At 48.6% G+C, this 14,521-nt stretch overlaps 1 protein-coding gene across 2 annotated transcripts; it reads left to right on the top strand.

The window, feature by feature from the left end:
• The first annotated feature begins 5,779 nt into the window (after nucleotides 1–5,779).
• Nucleotides 5,780–7,390, top strand: LOC123077390 (transcription factor bHLH51). 2 transcript variants are annotated; one of them, XM_044499658.1, is made up of 3 exons: nucleotides 5,780–5,948; nucleotides 6,028–6,321; nucleotides 6,667–7,390. In XM_044499658.1, the coding sequence occupies exons 2-3, from the start codon at nucleotides 6,301–6,303 to the stop codon at nucleotides 7,168–7,170; spliced, it is 525 nt and encodes a 174-aa protein (XP_044355593.1). In that variant the 5' UTR covers nucleotides 5,780–5,948; nucleotides 6,028–6,300; the 3' UTR covers nucleotides 7,171–7,390. The 2 variants fall into 2 exon arrangements, with proteins under 2 accessions (XP_044355593.1, XP_044355594.1); XM_044499659.1 differs by having other exon boundaries at nucleotides 5,942–6,321.
• The last annotated feature ends 7,131 nt before the right edge of the window (nucleotides 7,391–14,521 follow it).

Here is a 14,521-nt window from a genome sequence, read left to right as displayed (position 1 = left end):
ACACCATGGTCAGGGGTGGCACATCAGTGATTTTGGACTTAAGGTCTCAGGTCTGATCATACATAAGCTTCTAACAAACATAAATATTCAGTTCGGTATTTGAGGTGGAAAAGCAACATGGTAGGGAAATATATAGCCAGTAGGTGTATAATTGGAGAATACCCGTAGAAGCTCACTTGAGACTCACAAAAGGGAAAGATGTATGCTTTAATTTGAAACACGGAACATAAAGACACACATACATGTAACTGAAAAGGAGATAGAAGATTATACCTGACATTTATCATCAATAAAATCGACATCAACAGAATTTGATGTTTCTGCAGTGTGGCCATGGTCAGGACTTGACAACGGCCAGGGTGAACCTCACAGATTTACATTTGAGACAATAAATAAATAAGTAAACAGGAGGATCATATACATAGTCAAACTGCATATGTTTTCAACTGTTAGTACATACTATAAGCATGTAATTTTCTGACTGCTGCCGGTTTCTTGTTCTATAAAATGAGGCCTAGCAAATGCAGATGATGAGTTCGGTTTAGCAGCTTGTTCCATGGTTGGTGCTAAGTTTAGTGACACACATCGCAGCAAAGAACATCTGCTACAAGTATGGAACATCTATATGTGTGATGATTGGCAAGTTCAGATAGCTCTTTTGTTTCTTGCATTAATAAAGAGTGTAGCTGCATCCAATCCAACTGCTCATTGTCAGTAAAGATTGTAGCAAGCATATGCCATTACAACCAAAAAGACACAAGTCTATCTGAAATTCTGAATGTGTCATCCCTCTTCAGAAATTTGGTACAGCCAAAAATACCTCAAAGAGGCACAGAACGCTTGAATTTCTACATAGCAATAAGAGGTCAATTGTCAATTAGTCGAGCGCCTCATGCGCACACCATGGCATCACACCAGAACAAACTAAAAGACTTACCTTGTCTTTGAGCTGTTTGAACTTTGAAGTGGAAGGCGGTGCGAAGGAGCCGGTCGAAGAGCCTGGTGCAGGGGAGGGAGAGCAGGCCGGTGACATAGTGGAATAGTGGAAGAGGTGCTTGGCGAGGGTGTCGTTGGGCATGAACTCAGCGAAGAGCAGGTGCTCGACCCCGTCGCAGCAGTAGCCGATGAGGTTTGCCAGTCGCCGGTGCCACCGCTTCCCGGCCCTTGGCCTCCTCCTGCAAATAGAACAGATAGCGAGTAAAGCTATCACACATAGCAGACAGAGGGACTCCGGCGGCTGGCCGGGGACGTACATGCCGCGAACTGCTTCCGATCCAGTTCTTCATGGACGATGACTCCCGCGAGGACTTCCACCTCCTGCCTTTTCCATGTTTCTCACAGATCTGCTGCCACCGCCGCTCGTGTGCGCCTTGTTCAGCGAGGGGGGAGACAAGGACAAGCAGAGAGAGAGAGAGAGAGGAAGAAGAGGCGGCTGCGGCTGGCGGCGTTGAGAGAGAGGAGGCGGTGGCATGTGGGGGAGAGGTGGAGACGAAGATGTGCGTGTGCAGCCTGATGCGGAGCTGCCTTCGTTGGAAAGGAAACACAGAAATCGCTGCGTATGTAAACAAGAGAAAAGGGCGGTAGCGGCGCTGAGTGCAGGATCTCGTCGAGAATGGTGCTTCTGCCGCGGCCTCTCTGATCTCCTCCCGGTGGCGTCCCAGATCTGGCGATCCAGAGAGAAAGGAGCAGAGGAGGCGGCGGCTGCGTTGGCGCGTGGAACGAGAGAAGGTCGCGTGCGTGGGAGAGAATGCGAGACGATCTTTTCTGCCCAATACGTGCGCCTGCGTAGCCCTTCGCGCTCCACCTGCTGTTTTTTTTTGTCGTATGTGCGATGACGTGGCTATCGCCAGAGATGGCCCCTTGCGCCACCGTTAATGGGTTGTATTTTCGCTCGCTCACTGTTTTTCATAAAAAAGAAAGAGCTAGATTTCGGGTGGGATTTTTATACTGATGACGGAGCTTGTAGATCTGATATGATGCATCAATTGATCTTTGATGACGGAGAAAAAGCACTAGATTTGTTTCTTTGGTATGTGATTTGGGTCTTTGAATTGGGTGTCAGGTTTCAGGGGGTTTCAATGGCATCTCGTGCGGGCATTGTCTCCGTGCTGTCTGCCCTCGCATTTGCTGGACTCGTCATGCATGCCGCTGCCGCCGGAGGAGCACCCTGCAACTGCGACGAGGGGAAAGGCTGTGCTCACCGAAGCGGGCCTAGTGAACTCCTCGGAGGCGCAGAAGGCGGTATTGGAAGAAAGGCTCGTGGTCTGGAGGGGCAGGTCGGCCGCCTGACGAGGGCGGTAACCGCCGCCGGGAGTTGGACCCTCTCATCCCTAGTGCATAACCGGGCTTTAGCATCGGTTCGTAAGTCTTTTTAGTGCCGGTTCTATAACCGGCACTAAAGGGTTGGGACTAAAGGGCCACCACGTGGCACGAGCCAGCGCCGGGGGCCAACCGGTACTAAAAGGTTTGGGGATTTTTGTTTTATTTTTATTTTTTCTTTAGTTTTGTGTTTTCCATTTAATTTTTTCATTTGCGGTGGTACCAAATCGCCCCTAAATGTCTAAACTATACAGATCAAACATTTTTGTCATCCAATGATGGTCACCAAATTTGTCCAAACAGATCTGGATGTCCAAAATTTCACAAACTGGAAAGAAACAGAGGGGGAGGTTTACGGGCGTGTGAACCTCTGATCCCCCCCTCCCCCCCGACAGTAAATAGGAAATAATAAGGATCATTTTAAAGGAGGGAGGGATGTCATTGTTGTTGTCGTCTTCTTCGACCAAAGTATGACCTCGGCTTCGACTAAGACTATGCTAATGTCGACCACTTCATCGACGGCTCCTTCAACCGGGTCTCCGTCGGCCATGATTACTACTACCTTGTTGAAGTCTACCCCGTCTGTGGTACCACCGCGACTCCGACCAAGTCTGGAAACATCAAGTGCAATGGGATCCGAGCGGTTATCAGTGGCGTCGGCTTGGGGATGGGCTAGGTTCAAGGAGGGAGGGATGTTATATTAGGAACCTGCCCTAACCCTTGCTCATAGTTGGGGTTGCCCCTAGGCAACACATGGGTCGGGCCAGACGTGCACCACCCCAAGGCGACTGCTTATAAGTAATCGCGGCTCCTATTTGGAGCGTCGATCTTTGGATAGAGACTAAACGGATATGCGTGCGTCGCTAAATTTCATATTGCGCCATCCCAAGGAGGCTTGTACGGCAGACTCCCTATTTGAACTGGTTTTTTCTTTATTTTCTATCCTTGGTTTTTCTTTCTTTTATATTTTTTTGTTTTTTTTCAATTTCTTTTTCCTTTTTATTTTTCATGCTAGTTTATTATTATTTTCCATGCTTATTCCTTTTCATTTTAAGAACATCTTTAAAATCCATGAACATTTTCTAAAATCATGAATATTTTTCATATTCACAGTTTTTTTTATAAAATCATGAACATTTAAGAAAACTCAGTTTGGGAACTTTCTAGAAGGTTCACGAGCTTGAACAAAACCGGACATGAGCGACTTGGGCCAGCCACTGGCGGCAGCGTTCTTTCAATATTTTAGTGTGTGACTTTTATATATTCCAACTGGGTTTTGAAAAGATGTTGGCGAATTTAAAAACATAATGTTAATGAATCCAAACAATGTTCACGAATTTAATAAGTGTTCACAAATTCAAAAACTGATTGTGAATCCAAAAAATGTTCACGTATAATTAAAAACTGTTCATGAATTTAAAAATTGTTCATGAATTGAAGGCAAAAAAATTTACAAATGCAAAAAATATTCGCTAGTCAAAATATGTTCATGAAGAATTGTGAAATGTTCAGGAATTTGAAAAAAAGTTCATGTATACAAAAAATGGTCACAAATTTCACTTAATTCCGAATTTTTCACGGATTGGAAAATTGATCGCAGATTGCGGAAAAAATCATTAATTTTTTAAAAAATGTGAATTAAAAACGAACAACTTTTATGTAAGTGAACAAATTTTGGGATCCCGAAAGAATTGTCTGAGTATGTGAACAATTTTTGAAATTTATGAACATTCTCCTGAAATTGTGATTGTTTAAATTCCAAACATGAACATTTTCAAATTTCAAGCATTTTTTGAAAAATACAAACAAAATTTGAAAACACCGGCAGTTTTTTTATATTTGAAACATTTTTTTGAAGATTTTAAACATTTTTTGAAATTTGTGAAATTTAATAAAAAGTAAGAAAAAACAGGGAAAACAGAAAATAAATGAAAGAGAAAAAAAGGAAAACCACTTGAATGAATCAGAAAACCGATAGAGAAATAAAGAAAGGAGAAAAAATTGTCCCGGAAGCTCCCCAAAACCGGATGGAATCTTCTGAGCCTTCCCGTGTATGACAAACAGGTGGAGGGATTAATGGGCCGGCCCTCTTTGAAATGTTGTAGACGATTGTGCTCATAACGATAGCATAGAACGATATATGAAGTTCCCTAAAAGAAGAACGATATATAGAAGTTGCTCAAGAAAAAAAAAAGAACGATATATAGAATTTCTGAGAATTAGCTGTTCTAGTGGATCACGGTTGAAACCGGCACCAAGCTCTTCTTTCCAACCCTCGGCTCTCTTCCTCGATCCCTTTCATGCTGCCTCTGGAAGTGGGACGCTAACACGGATAATACTTGAAATCCCTATTCAAAAATTCAGCCGATTAATCAGTTAACTTGCCAATTAATTCCTACTTATAGGGTCACCGAATAGTCGATAGACTGATAAATCATCGGACTAATTAATTAATTGAACGATTAGCCTATTAATCCTCTACCCGCCAACCAACCGATTAACTATCCGTTAAAGATTTCCTCAATAATGCTTGAAATTTGTATATATGACTAAGATAGTACTCCCCGTGTACCTAATTGAATTGCACTAGATCAATTATCTGTGTTGCATGAGCAGTACATTAGTTAGTTATATACCACGGACGTAAAATAAAGAGGAAACAAACGGTTGTCCAAAAGAACATCTACAAAAGGGTTATGCAAAGTGAGTGTTAGGGTGTAATCAGCTTTGGCAAATTGTAATCTTCGTGCCCTTCTCTTCTGTACAAAAATATATGTAATGAAAGTGCAGTCGTGAAAGAGGCGGCCCTGTTCGTCTGTTCATAAGTCAAAGGGAAAACTGTTTCATTTCCTGACTTTCACATCACATGTTCTGATCACAGGCAGTCGAGAAATGGCGTCGATCGGAAAATTACCAAGTTTGAGCAGAACAGTGTGAATGAAGTTGCTGGTCAGATGTGGAAGGAGAGGCAGGGCAGCCAGCGTGGTTGCAAGAGGCCAAGCCCGACACTGCTGCTGATGACTTCCCTTACCCAACAGTAGGCGTCGTCGCCGTCCGTCGCTGCCTCTCGCCCTCAGAGGCACTGCGCCAAGGATCATATTCCAGTCAACCAAGTCAGTATCAGGTTTTGTTTGGTTCCAGGAATATCTGGAGAGCCACTTTTTTCGATTTATTTTTATATTTATTTAAAAATTGCGGAAACATTTTGGCACCTACTAAAATAACTGAAACTTCCCAAAATTTCCCTGAAATTTCACTGAAAGTGACAACCATCTATGCACACAGGCTGCTGTGCTGCATAGATACTACACTACAGTATAATCAATACATTCACAAGGGTTTGGTATGGCATGATTCTTTCCACATATATCCGACTCATGACACACTCATAAACGCCACCTCACCCATTGGCCAAATCCATGCCAATCCAAACAGCCAAATTTCCCCTATATTATATATCCCCATAGTGGGGTACTCACTACTCACCACATGTGAGAAAAGAGATGCGTATTTATGTAGGGCGGTCATCTCTCACAGACAACCTCATCATCTGCCTCCTCCTACCGTCCTATATATCCATCCTATATATGAAGAGAATGAGATGACAAGACGCCGCCGCACTAATTATTGTGAGCCTCCTATCCACTCGCTTCGTCTCACTCCCACTTCTCCATCTTCAGAAGTTCACGTTCCTCCTTGTTCTTGCAGTGTCCAGAGGCTGTAAAGATGCTTGGCTTGATGGCAGCTCCATGCCAATCTCCCCAAGGAGAGAATGAGCTCTACGATGACTGCGATCCTACGGTGTACGGAGCCCGGGCCCTGCTGCCCCGGTAGACCACCTCGGCGCCACCGGCTGGGCCGCCGGAGGCGTCGACAGGGTCGGGAAGGACCGCGACGGAGGCAAGGGCCCTGAAGGTCCACAGTGAGGCCGAGCGCCGGCGTCGGGTGAGGATCAACGCTCATCTTGCCGCGCTCAGGAAGATGATCCCTGATACCAAGCAGGTTTGAGGCAACAATATCTTAGCCATTCCACCATTTCAGTGCTGTGAGGCATTAACCAAACAAAGCTCAGCTGCACATAATTATTGTCGTTAGCTGATCAGATTTTCTGGTAGTAGAAACTAACTTTGCATTAAGAAGTCTCTCTTCAAACAACTCTGATCGACCTTTATGTCAGCATCAGACATGAGCTTTATGAAGAAGAACATTGAAAACTCGCGCAAGTGTTCACATTTCATCAGACTTTTAGCCCTGCAATTCCATCTATGATAAGACAAAGTAGGGCACTGCGGTACACTGCTATTATGTGACTTGTCAGAAAAATGTCTCTTATCTTCCCTTGTGCAGATGGACAAGGCCGCCTTGCTGGCCAGGGTGGTGGACCAAGTGAGGCACCTCAAGAGGAGAGCAAGCGAGGCCGCACAGCTAACGCCGGCCGTCCCGCCGGAAGCCGACGTGGTCTCTGTGGAATTCTGCTGCACCGGGGACACCGACGACGACGATAGACGCCTGTACATGAAGGTGTCTGTCAGCTGCGACGACCGGCCGGACCTCGTCGCCGGGCTCATCCAGGCGCTCCATGGCCTGAGGCTGAGGACGGTGAGAGCTGAGGTGACCTCCCTAGGAGGAAGGGTGCAGCATGTCTTCACACTCTGCAAGGAGGAAGAGGAGGGAGGCAGTGCAGGTCGTGCTGGACTGATTTCTCTGAAGGAGGCTGTGAGGCTGGCTCTGGCCAAGGTCGCTTCTCCAGAGCTGGTGTGTGGTGGTAGCAGCGGCAGCGGCAGTCCGCTCCAGTTGCAGAGCAAGAGGCAGAGGATTCTTGAGTCGCATTACTCAATCATGTCCATATAGATGAGAACTATACTTCTGGAGTATATTTTTGTGTGCCAGATTTGAGGTTGGGACTGCCGTTAGTGCTGTAAGATAAGATAGATAGATGCAGTCACTCCAGGATAGATATCATTGCAACAGGGTTTACACTGTGTGCCTGATGCAGCATGGCTGCCGACATTCAGATTGCAGAAATCCTAGATAATGAATTGATGACGCAGGGTCACATGATTAGTTTGACGATTCAGCAGTGGCTCTATGCAGCACCTCCTCATTGATATACGTGTGTCTCATATACTCCCCATGATTAGTTTGTCATGTTAGGTATCAGCGAGTTTTCCTGCTCGCCGGGTGCTACTAGCAACGGAGTAAAATAATACTCCCCGTAAAGAAATATAAGAGCGTTTAGATCATTAAAGAGTGATCTAAACGGTCTAATATTTCTTTACAGAGGGAGTACTTTCAAATGAAAAAAATTCTGAGTTTTCAAGGTTTTTACACCATGTAAGTTTTCAAACAAAATAGAGCATTTTAGCACCTCCAGAAAAGGTTTTGTGCTCTAAAGAGCACTGAAGCTTCATGGGGCAAAAAAAAACATTTTCCCATGAAAATTTACAAGCACAAAACAGACTATTGAAATCCTCTTTATAATATATTGACATGCAAAAATTGTAGGCAGCATTCAATTACCCCGTTATACTTGGTAACTTTGTTTGCCAACAAAAAAAACTTGGTAACTTGGGCCCCACTGAATTACTCCCTTATGCTTACCCTACTTTACCACATCATTCAATCTTCTTCAGATTCTAGAAGCACAGCTTTCTTCTTCTTACTAATGCCTAACTTTTGCTTTTGAAAAGCACAGCAAGCCTGAAACTTCTGTCTAAAAGCAGCTAGATGCCTAGATGTATAAAGGTACACAGTTGCCGGTTGGATGTGCCAAAATCAAGAGTGTCTTTAGCTAGCTAATTACAGATTTTTTTTTTGGAAGGATCCAGCAATTGCTGGCCTTTTGATGAATTTCAGATTTGTTGAAGTAATATACAGGTACCCGTTCCTGAACTAAGAACATCTATGTACAATAACCATGAGAAGTAGCAACAGCAGTGTATTTACATGAACTGGACTTGAGGCTCGAGGAGCGCAATTAGGCAAGACACAACTGTATATATGAATGACAAAACTCTTGCAGTGAAGGAGATTTGATTTGTAGTGCCTAGTTGATCATGTATGAAAAGAAAAACTTAAGTTTTTGTTGGCAAGTACTATCCCAAATCCAATTAAAATGTGGGATGTAAGCGTATATGATAGGCAAAATTAGTTACTATACCTCTGTAATGAACTAAAATGTCTTATAAAAATTTACAGAGGGAGTAGCATTTAAGGAGACATCTTGTCCTGGAGGAAGACACAAATCAAATATGGTACGAAGCAATCTCATATTATTGCATCCTGGAATTTGTAGCGCTAGCTTACTTGATATTGCTGGGGATGAGTGGAACCCGCAGCTGCGGAGTCTTTCGCCCTGATCTTCTTCCTCAGTTCCTTGAAAGATTCAGGTATGACATGGTACTCGTGGAACATGAGCCCTTTGGTCCATTCACGAGGGTGGCAGAAGGTGAGGAGATGGTCGGCAATGGTGAAGGGGCGCACCGAGGGTCGGATCCTCTCCTTCCTGTCGTGTATCTGGCGTTGCGTCGCCAACTCCTCGGACCGCCTCCAACGGCCGGGGTCGGCGGCCGCCACCGAGCGCACTTGAAGAGGGTAGAATGGCGTGGAGAAGTAGATGGAGTCGCTGCTCAGCGAAGGGAGGTCCCTTGCCGAGACGGACAGGCACCCGCCGTCGCCGAGAAACAGCCGCGGTCGCCGAGGCCGCTCACCGGCGTCAGCGTCGGGCGGCCGTTGTTGTCCTCGTCGTCGAAGTCCACCGAGTAGATCGCAAAGGTCAGCAGTTGACGCTTGGTTGTGCTTGCCCGGACGATGACATGCCGGACGACGAGCAGCATCCGTCCGGCGGACTCCACAAGGTGGAGGGTGTCACTGTAGCGCGAATAGCGCACGGCTCCCGGCACCGTGGCGACCATGTTATCGAGTGTTGGTCCGGGAGGGTACAGCTGCACAATCTCCGGTGACGGCGGGTGGAAAGTGGTGGCATAGAGCCTCCCTTGGAAGAGCAAGGTGTTCCGGATAGAGAGCTTCTCGTGGCGGCGGTGGAGGACCTCCCAATGGTCCTTGCCGCCGTCAGCGGCGACCACCACATTTCCGTTGGCGTTGGGGAACAGGACCACGGCCGCGATCGAGCTCGTTGACGGCTCCCTGCTGCTGCTGCTGCTGCATACGGCAGCCTTCATGTCCCGGAGAGAGCCCATGTCAGCGACCTCCTCGTGGTACACGGTTGCGAGGGACGGGAAGTCGACGGCGACGAGCGTCAAGGGGTGAAGCACGCGGAGCGCGGTGGTGCTCTTGCGCAGGAGGACGAGGAGGCCGTCGCTGAAGCCGACGATCCGGTAGCCCCGTAGCCCCGGCAGGCGGATGCGGACTCGCCTGCCCGTGCGCGTGTGGAGCAGGGCGATCTCCCGCGCGTCCTCCGGGCGGACCGCGTCGCCGTCGCAGAGCGCCACCCAGTCCCGGGGCCAGAGGCGCGGGTCGCGCTCGCGCGGCGTGGGCGTGCTCGCGCCAGCCGGAGCAGACGGCGCGGAAGGCCACGTAATCCGCGGCGTCAAGGACCAGGTCGGCGACGAGGCCGAGTATGTCCGTGGGGAGAGACGCCCAGCCGCCGGTTGCCCGTTCCGGCCGGCGGCGCTGGCGGTCGCGGGCCAAGGCGGCGCGTTTGGGCTTTGAGTCTTTGACATCCTGCGAAGGAACCCGGCCGGGAGCCGCATGCGGGCGTGACTCTGCACCAAATGCGATCAATTTGTTTACTATTCCCTCCGTTCCAAAATAAATGACCCAACTAGAGTTAATATAAAGTTGGATCATTTATTTTGGAACGGAGGGAGTACGTAACTACTACTCCTATAAATCAGGGCGTATATTGGGCGCGAGCTTTGCTACACGTACAGGATGTTACAGGGATGAGGGGATTACAGAGTGTTGTGATAGTTTTTAATTGGTTATTAATAGAGGCACGGGCCCACTTCCATTCAAATCAGGGGATGTATTTGGAAAGTTTGAAAGGACCCTGTAAAAGACTGTACGTCTAGCATTTTTGATTGGGCGCCATGCTTTGTGTTTTCATGCATGGGATTTGCTTCCATACAGTTTGTTTCGAATATTTACCTGGGAAATGTTGGATTTTTCATGTTCCCCACAAATTTGTATCAGCCGTTAGATTGGATTCACGAACCTTGAAGCAGATGAACTAGCCATGTCAGCTTTTCTTTCTCGTTTGCTACGGAGTGAGCCCCAGCGAACGAGTAGAGTTGACGAAGTCGCGACCTTATTCCTTTCAGTTTAGCTACACATCAGCCAGCTGATTCGAATTCAGCGTCAATCGATTTTTGAATGAAGGAAGAAGCAGGAAGGAGAAGGGGGGACTCGCTGGGAGAAGGAAGGGGCCGCCGTCATCACCCCAGTGTCTATCTTAGGGTTTAGGGTGAGGGCGGTGGTGGCGGCGATGGTGGGGGCGGTGGTGTGGGGGTTCGCCGAAGAAAAAGCTCAGTGCGAGGGGCCCTAGAGGGATGGCCAGGGCGGCAGAGGACCGGCGGTGGGAGGTGGTTCCGAGGAGGGCGGGGCGACGAGGCGACGCGGGAGCGCCGCGGGCCGCGGGCGGCGGGGCCCGGCGGTTAGGCCAGTGATGACTGGCGGCTCAAGGAAGGAGATATGTCCAGAGGTTGAAAAAAGACTCTGGGCCATTGATTTCCCATCCGACGGTTCAAGAATCGACTGGCCTCAAAAAAAAATCACCTGACTGTCTTCTGACGTTTACACGAAAGAGAGAGAGAGAGAGAGAGAGAGAGAGAGAGAGAGAGAGAGAGAGAGAGAGAGAGAGAGAGAGAGAGAGAGGCGACCGGCCGAGGTTCTCTTCGCGGGGTAGCCGTCTTCCTTCGTGCGTCGTTGGAGGTGGGTGCTCGGCGGCGAGTTCGTGTAGGGGGACGGCGGTGTGGGGCGAGCGAAAGATTTCTAGCAGCCACGCCCGCTCCTCTCACCGGCGGACTGCACGGAGGGACGTCGAGGTGGTGCGGGGGTTGCACGAGCTCGCGGCTATGTGTCGCGCGCTCTCCCGCTCGCCACCGTCCATTCCTGAGGCAGGTGGTCATCGGAATAGCACACACTGCTCCGATGAGGAGGCACCGACATGTGTGGAGGTGCTGCTGGCCAACGGGTGCGCCCCCACGGCGTGGCGGCGTGTAAGCGGCCTCGAGGGCGCCCATCTTCGTCTTCATCGACCTTCGCAGGGCCCGCTGCTGTCATATCAATCAGCTGCTTTCGAGAAGCGTGCGGGTGGCCGCCGCGGGGGGAGGCGGGCCTCGATGAGGGGGCGAGGAGGAGTTCTTTCTCGGCTAGGGGCACTGGGAGGAGGCTGGGGATCGGCGTCGCCATTTTTAGCACAACAGGATTTCTTCAACATGCTCTCTTCTGAAGCTTTTTTCTGTTTATTTTTTTTTCATCAGTTGAGTTGAGCAATCAACACGGCCTTTGTCACCAGTTGATTTTAGCACAGCAGGGATTATATGAGGTACAACTAGTGGCTTTTCAAATTTCAAGCAGTCAACATGGCATTTTTCATTTGATACATAAGTATATGGCAACTTAATAACTGTATCCCTTCAGGTCATGGCAAAAACAGAATTTTTTTCATAACCTGGTGATGAACTTGTTTTTTTTAAAGAGGCAAAAGATTTACCATTTTCATTGATTAAGAAGAAAAGAGTTGCCCGGTTAATTAGAGAAAAACCGGGCGAAAACCTAGATTACAAACCCCACAAGGGGGACACGCGGACGACCTGGCCACAAACGCCAAACAGTCGACCAAAGCATCGAGAACAAGGCATCTTCGATTTTGCTAACGAGTTTCACAAAGAAAGTTGCAAGCCTCGCACCGACCTAGTCCAGCGCAACATCCGGAGAGCACCGCCTACTAAACACCGTCCTCATGGAGTCATTGTTGCCGCAGTGGCCCCGCCGCCCACAGCTTCAACTTCTCTGTCACAGCCAGAAATCAGCATAGACGCCCCCATTGACGCACCGGACTGTCGGCATCAGAAGGACATGCCGCGACTCGGCTTTGCTCGCCACCATAGTCGTTGTCACACACGTCGCAACGCCACACCAACCTCACACCGCCGGTCGATCACCTGCCGACCGCGATGTTGTGCTCGTCCAGCCCTTGGGGAGGCGCGTAGGAGACCATGACCTTCAAGGCAACGCCCTCAAGGGGGGAGCGACGTTGAAGCGACGCCGTCGCCCGACTCCAACGGAGTCTTGGGCTTTCGCACGAAGGACATGACTCGGGGTGGAGAAGGGGGGAGAGCTCCACAATGACCCTCCAGTGAGGAGAACAACGCCCACAGGCGACGCGTCGTCGGCACCAACAAAGCCGGGCAGATTCTCATCCGAAGCATCCCAATCCTCTCCAACCCACGCAGCCGGCGACAGAAGGGGCAAATAGCTCCCATGCGACATCTTTGAGTTGAATTGTCTCTCATGCGACGTCGTTGGTTGTAATGGCTCTCATGCGACGTCTCCCAGCGCAGAAATAGCTCAAGCAAGACAACCCGTTTACGCGGCTAGTTGGCTGTTAGTTAGGCTGAGGTTTGGTTAGGACACCGGGGGTTATGTGCTCTGACTGGTGAGGTCCACCTAGGGCCACGTAGTCAAGAGTCAACCGTCCACGACTCGACCGGTGACTGTGTGACCGTGCTTGACTCGCCCGTGCTGGACTGGGCGAGCGGCGCCGCCGTAAGCATCTTCTCCGGCAGCGATTTCTTCTCCGCGGTGGTGGAGCGCATTTCTCGGTAGCGGCAGAGCTGTTGCGAGTGAGCCCGAAACCCTAGTCCCACTTCCCAGAATTTTGGGGGATCTGTGGCCTCATGCTGCCCCTCTGTTTCTTGGCGATTTAGAATCTCGATTGGATCCGGGGGCTGTTTCTTCTCCGCGGCCCGCCCGGTGGTGGAGTGCCTTTCTCGGCAGCGGCTATTGCGAGTGAGTATTTTCCAAACTCTAGTCCCATTCCCCAGAATTTTGGATAAATTTGTGGCCTCATGCTGCCCCTGTTTCTTGGCGTTTTAGAATCTCGATTGGATAGGAGCGCGGGGGCTGAATGAGATGGAGCGAGGAGACAGTGCTTCAAATCGGTAATGCCGCCCTCTTTTCTATTTTAGCTGTTATCGAACTCGATTTGGTAGTGACTGTCGCTTACACTGCTGCGGCTGCCTGCCATTGACAAAAGAGGGGAGGTTCAGGTTCAGCCACCACATTCGCAATTATAGTGAAACTTTTTCCCTGTAAAGCCAAGCTCAGTGATGGCAGTGTCCAAGACATTGATAGAGATACCACCGTGAGGTTGGATGTCGAATTTGCAGATGTTGATCCCCAGGAATTGGAGAGCATGAAGGAGAAGGCCGTGGGCAGTTTGGTGGAGAGAATTGGGGAGAGTATTGTTTGGGGTCCAGAACAAGAGGTATCTCTGCAACGTTTCGATAACTATAATGGTGAATATGTGAGAATTGAAGATGGAGAATCCATGGTTGCTGAAATTGATCAGCAAGAAGGGTGGGCAAGCAAACAAGTAACATTTTATGCTGAGCTAATTGATCTGCAAACTCATTCCAGAGTTGGTTATGTGCCATCAAAGATGGCTGCACAGGTGGAAGATAATGAGTGGGTTTCACAAAAGAAGATGTTGGCATTGTTGACTGAACCGACTGTAGTAGCTGAAGATACAGGGATTGATGTAGATGGAGAGGAGGGAACCCATGGTGCTAGGAAGATTGTTGTTGACTGGAATGTAGTAGAGTTGAATGAAAAAACAGATTTGGTCATTACACCAATATCTGACATTGATATGGCCGAAATGTTTGGCATTCAAGTTGATGACAAAGATAAGGAGAAGGATGACAGCTCTTTGCCTGCTGATGGTAACACATGCCCTAGAAATGCAAATGAGGATGAAGAAGAGCTGATGAGAGAGGCTGCAGATGATGTGGATGATGCAGATGATAATGAGCTGGTTTGTTTGTATGACAAAGAGAACCCAGTTATTGAGGTGGGAAAGTTGTGGCCAAGCATGAAGGAGTTTAGGATGTCTTTCAGGACCTATGCAGTGAAAAAAGAGTTTGATGCCAAGACTATGTGGACTGATCGAAATAAATTTTATGCTCGGTGCAAAGGTTATGATGGTGGTGGCAATCCTTGCAAATGGTACTTGTCT

The sequence above is a fragment of the Triticum aestivum genome, chromosome 3D (genome assembly GCF_018294505.1).
Source record: "Triticum aestivum cultivar Chinese Spring chromosome 3D, IWGSC CS RefSeq v2.1, whole genome shotgun sequence".
Lineage (NCBI taxonomy): Eukaryota > Viridiplantae > Streptophyta > Magnoliopsida > Poales > Poaceae > Triticum > Triticum aestivum.
Note: the sequence above shows the minus strand (reverse complement) of the source record. Positions and strands in the feature narration are given on the sequence as shown.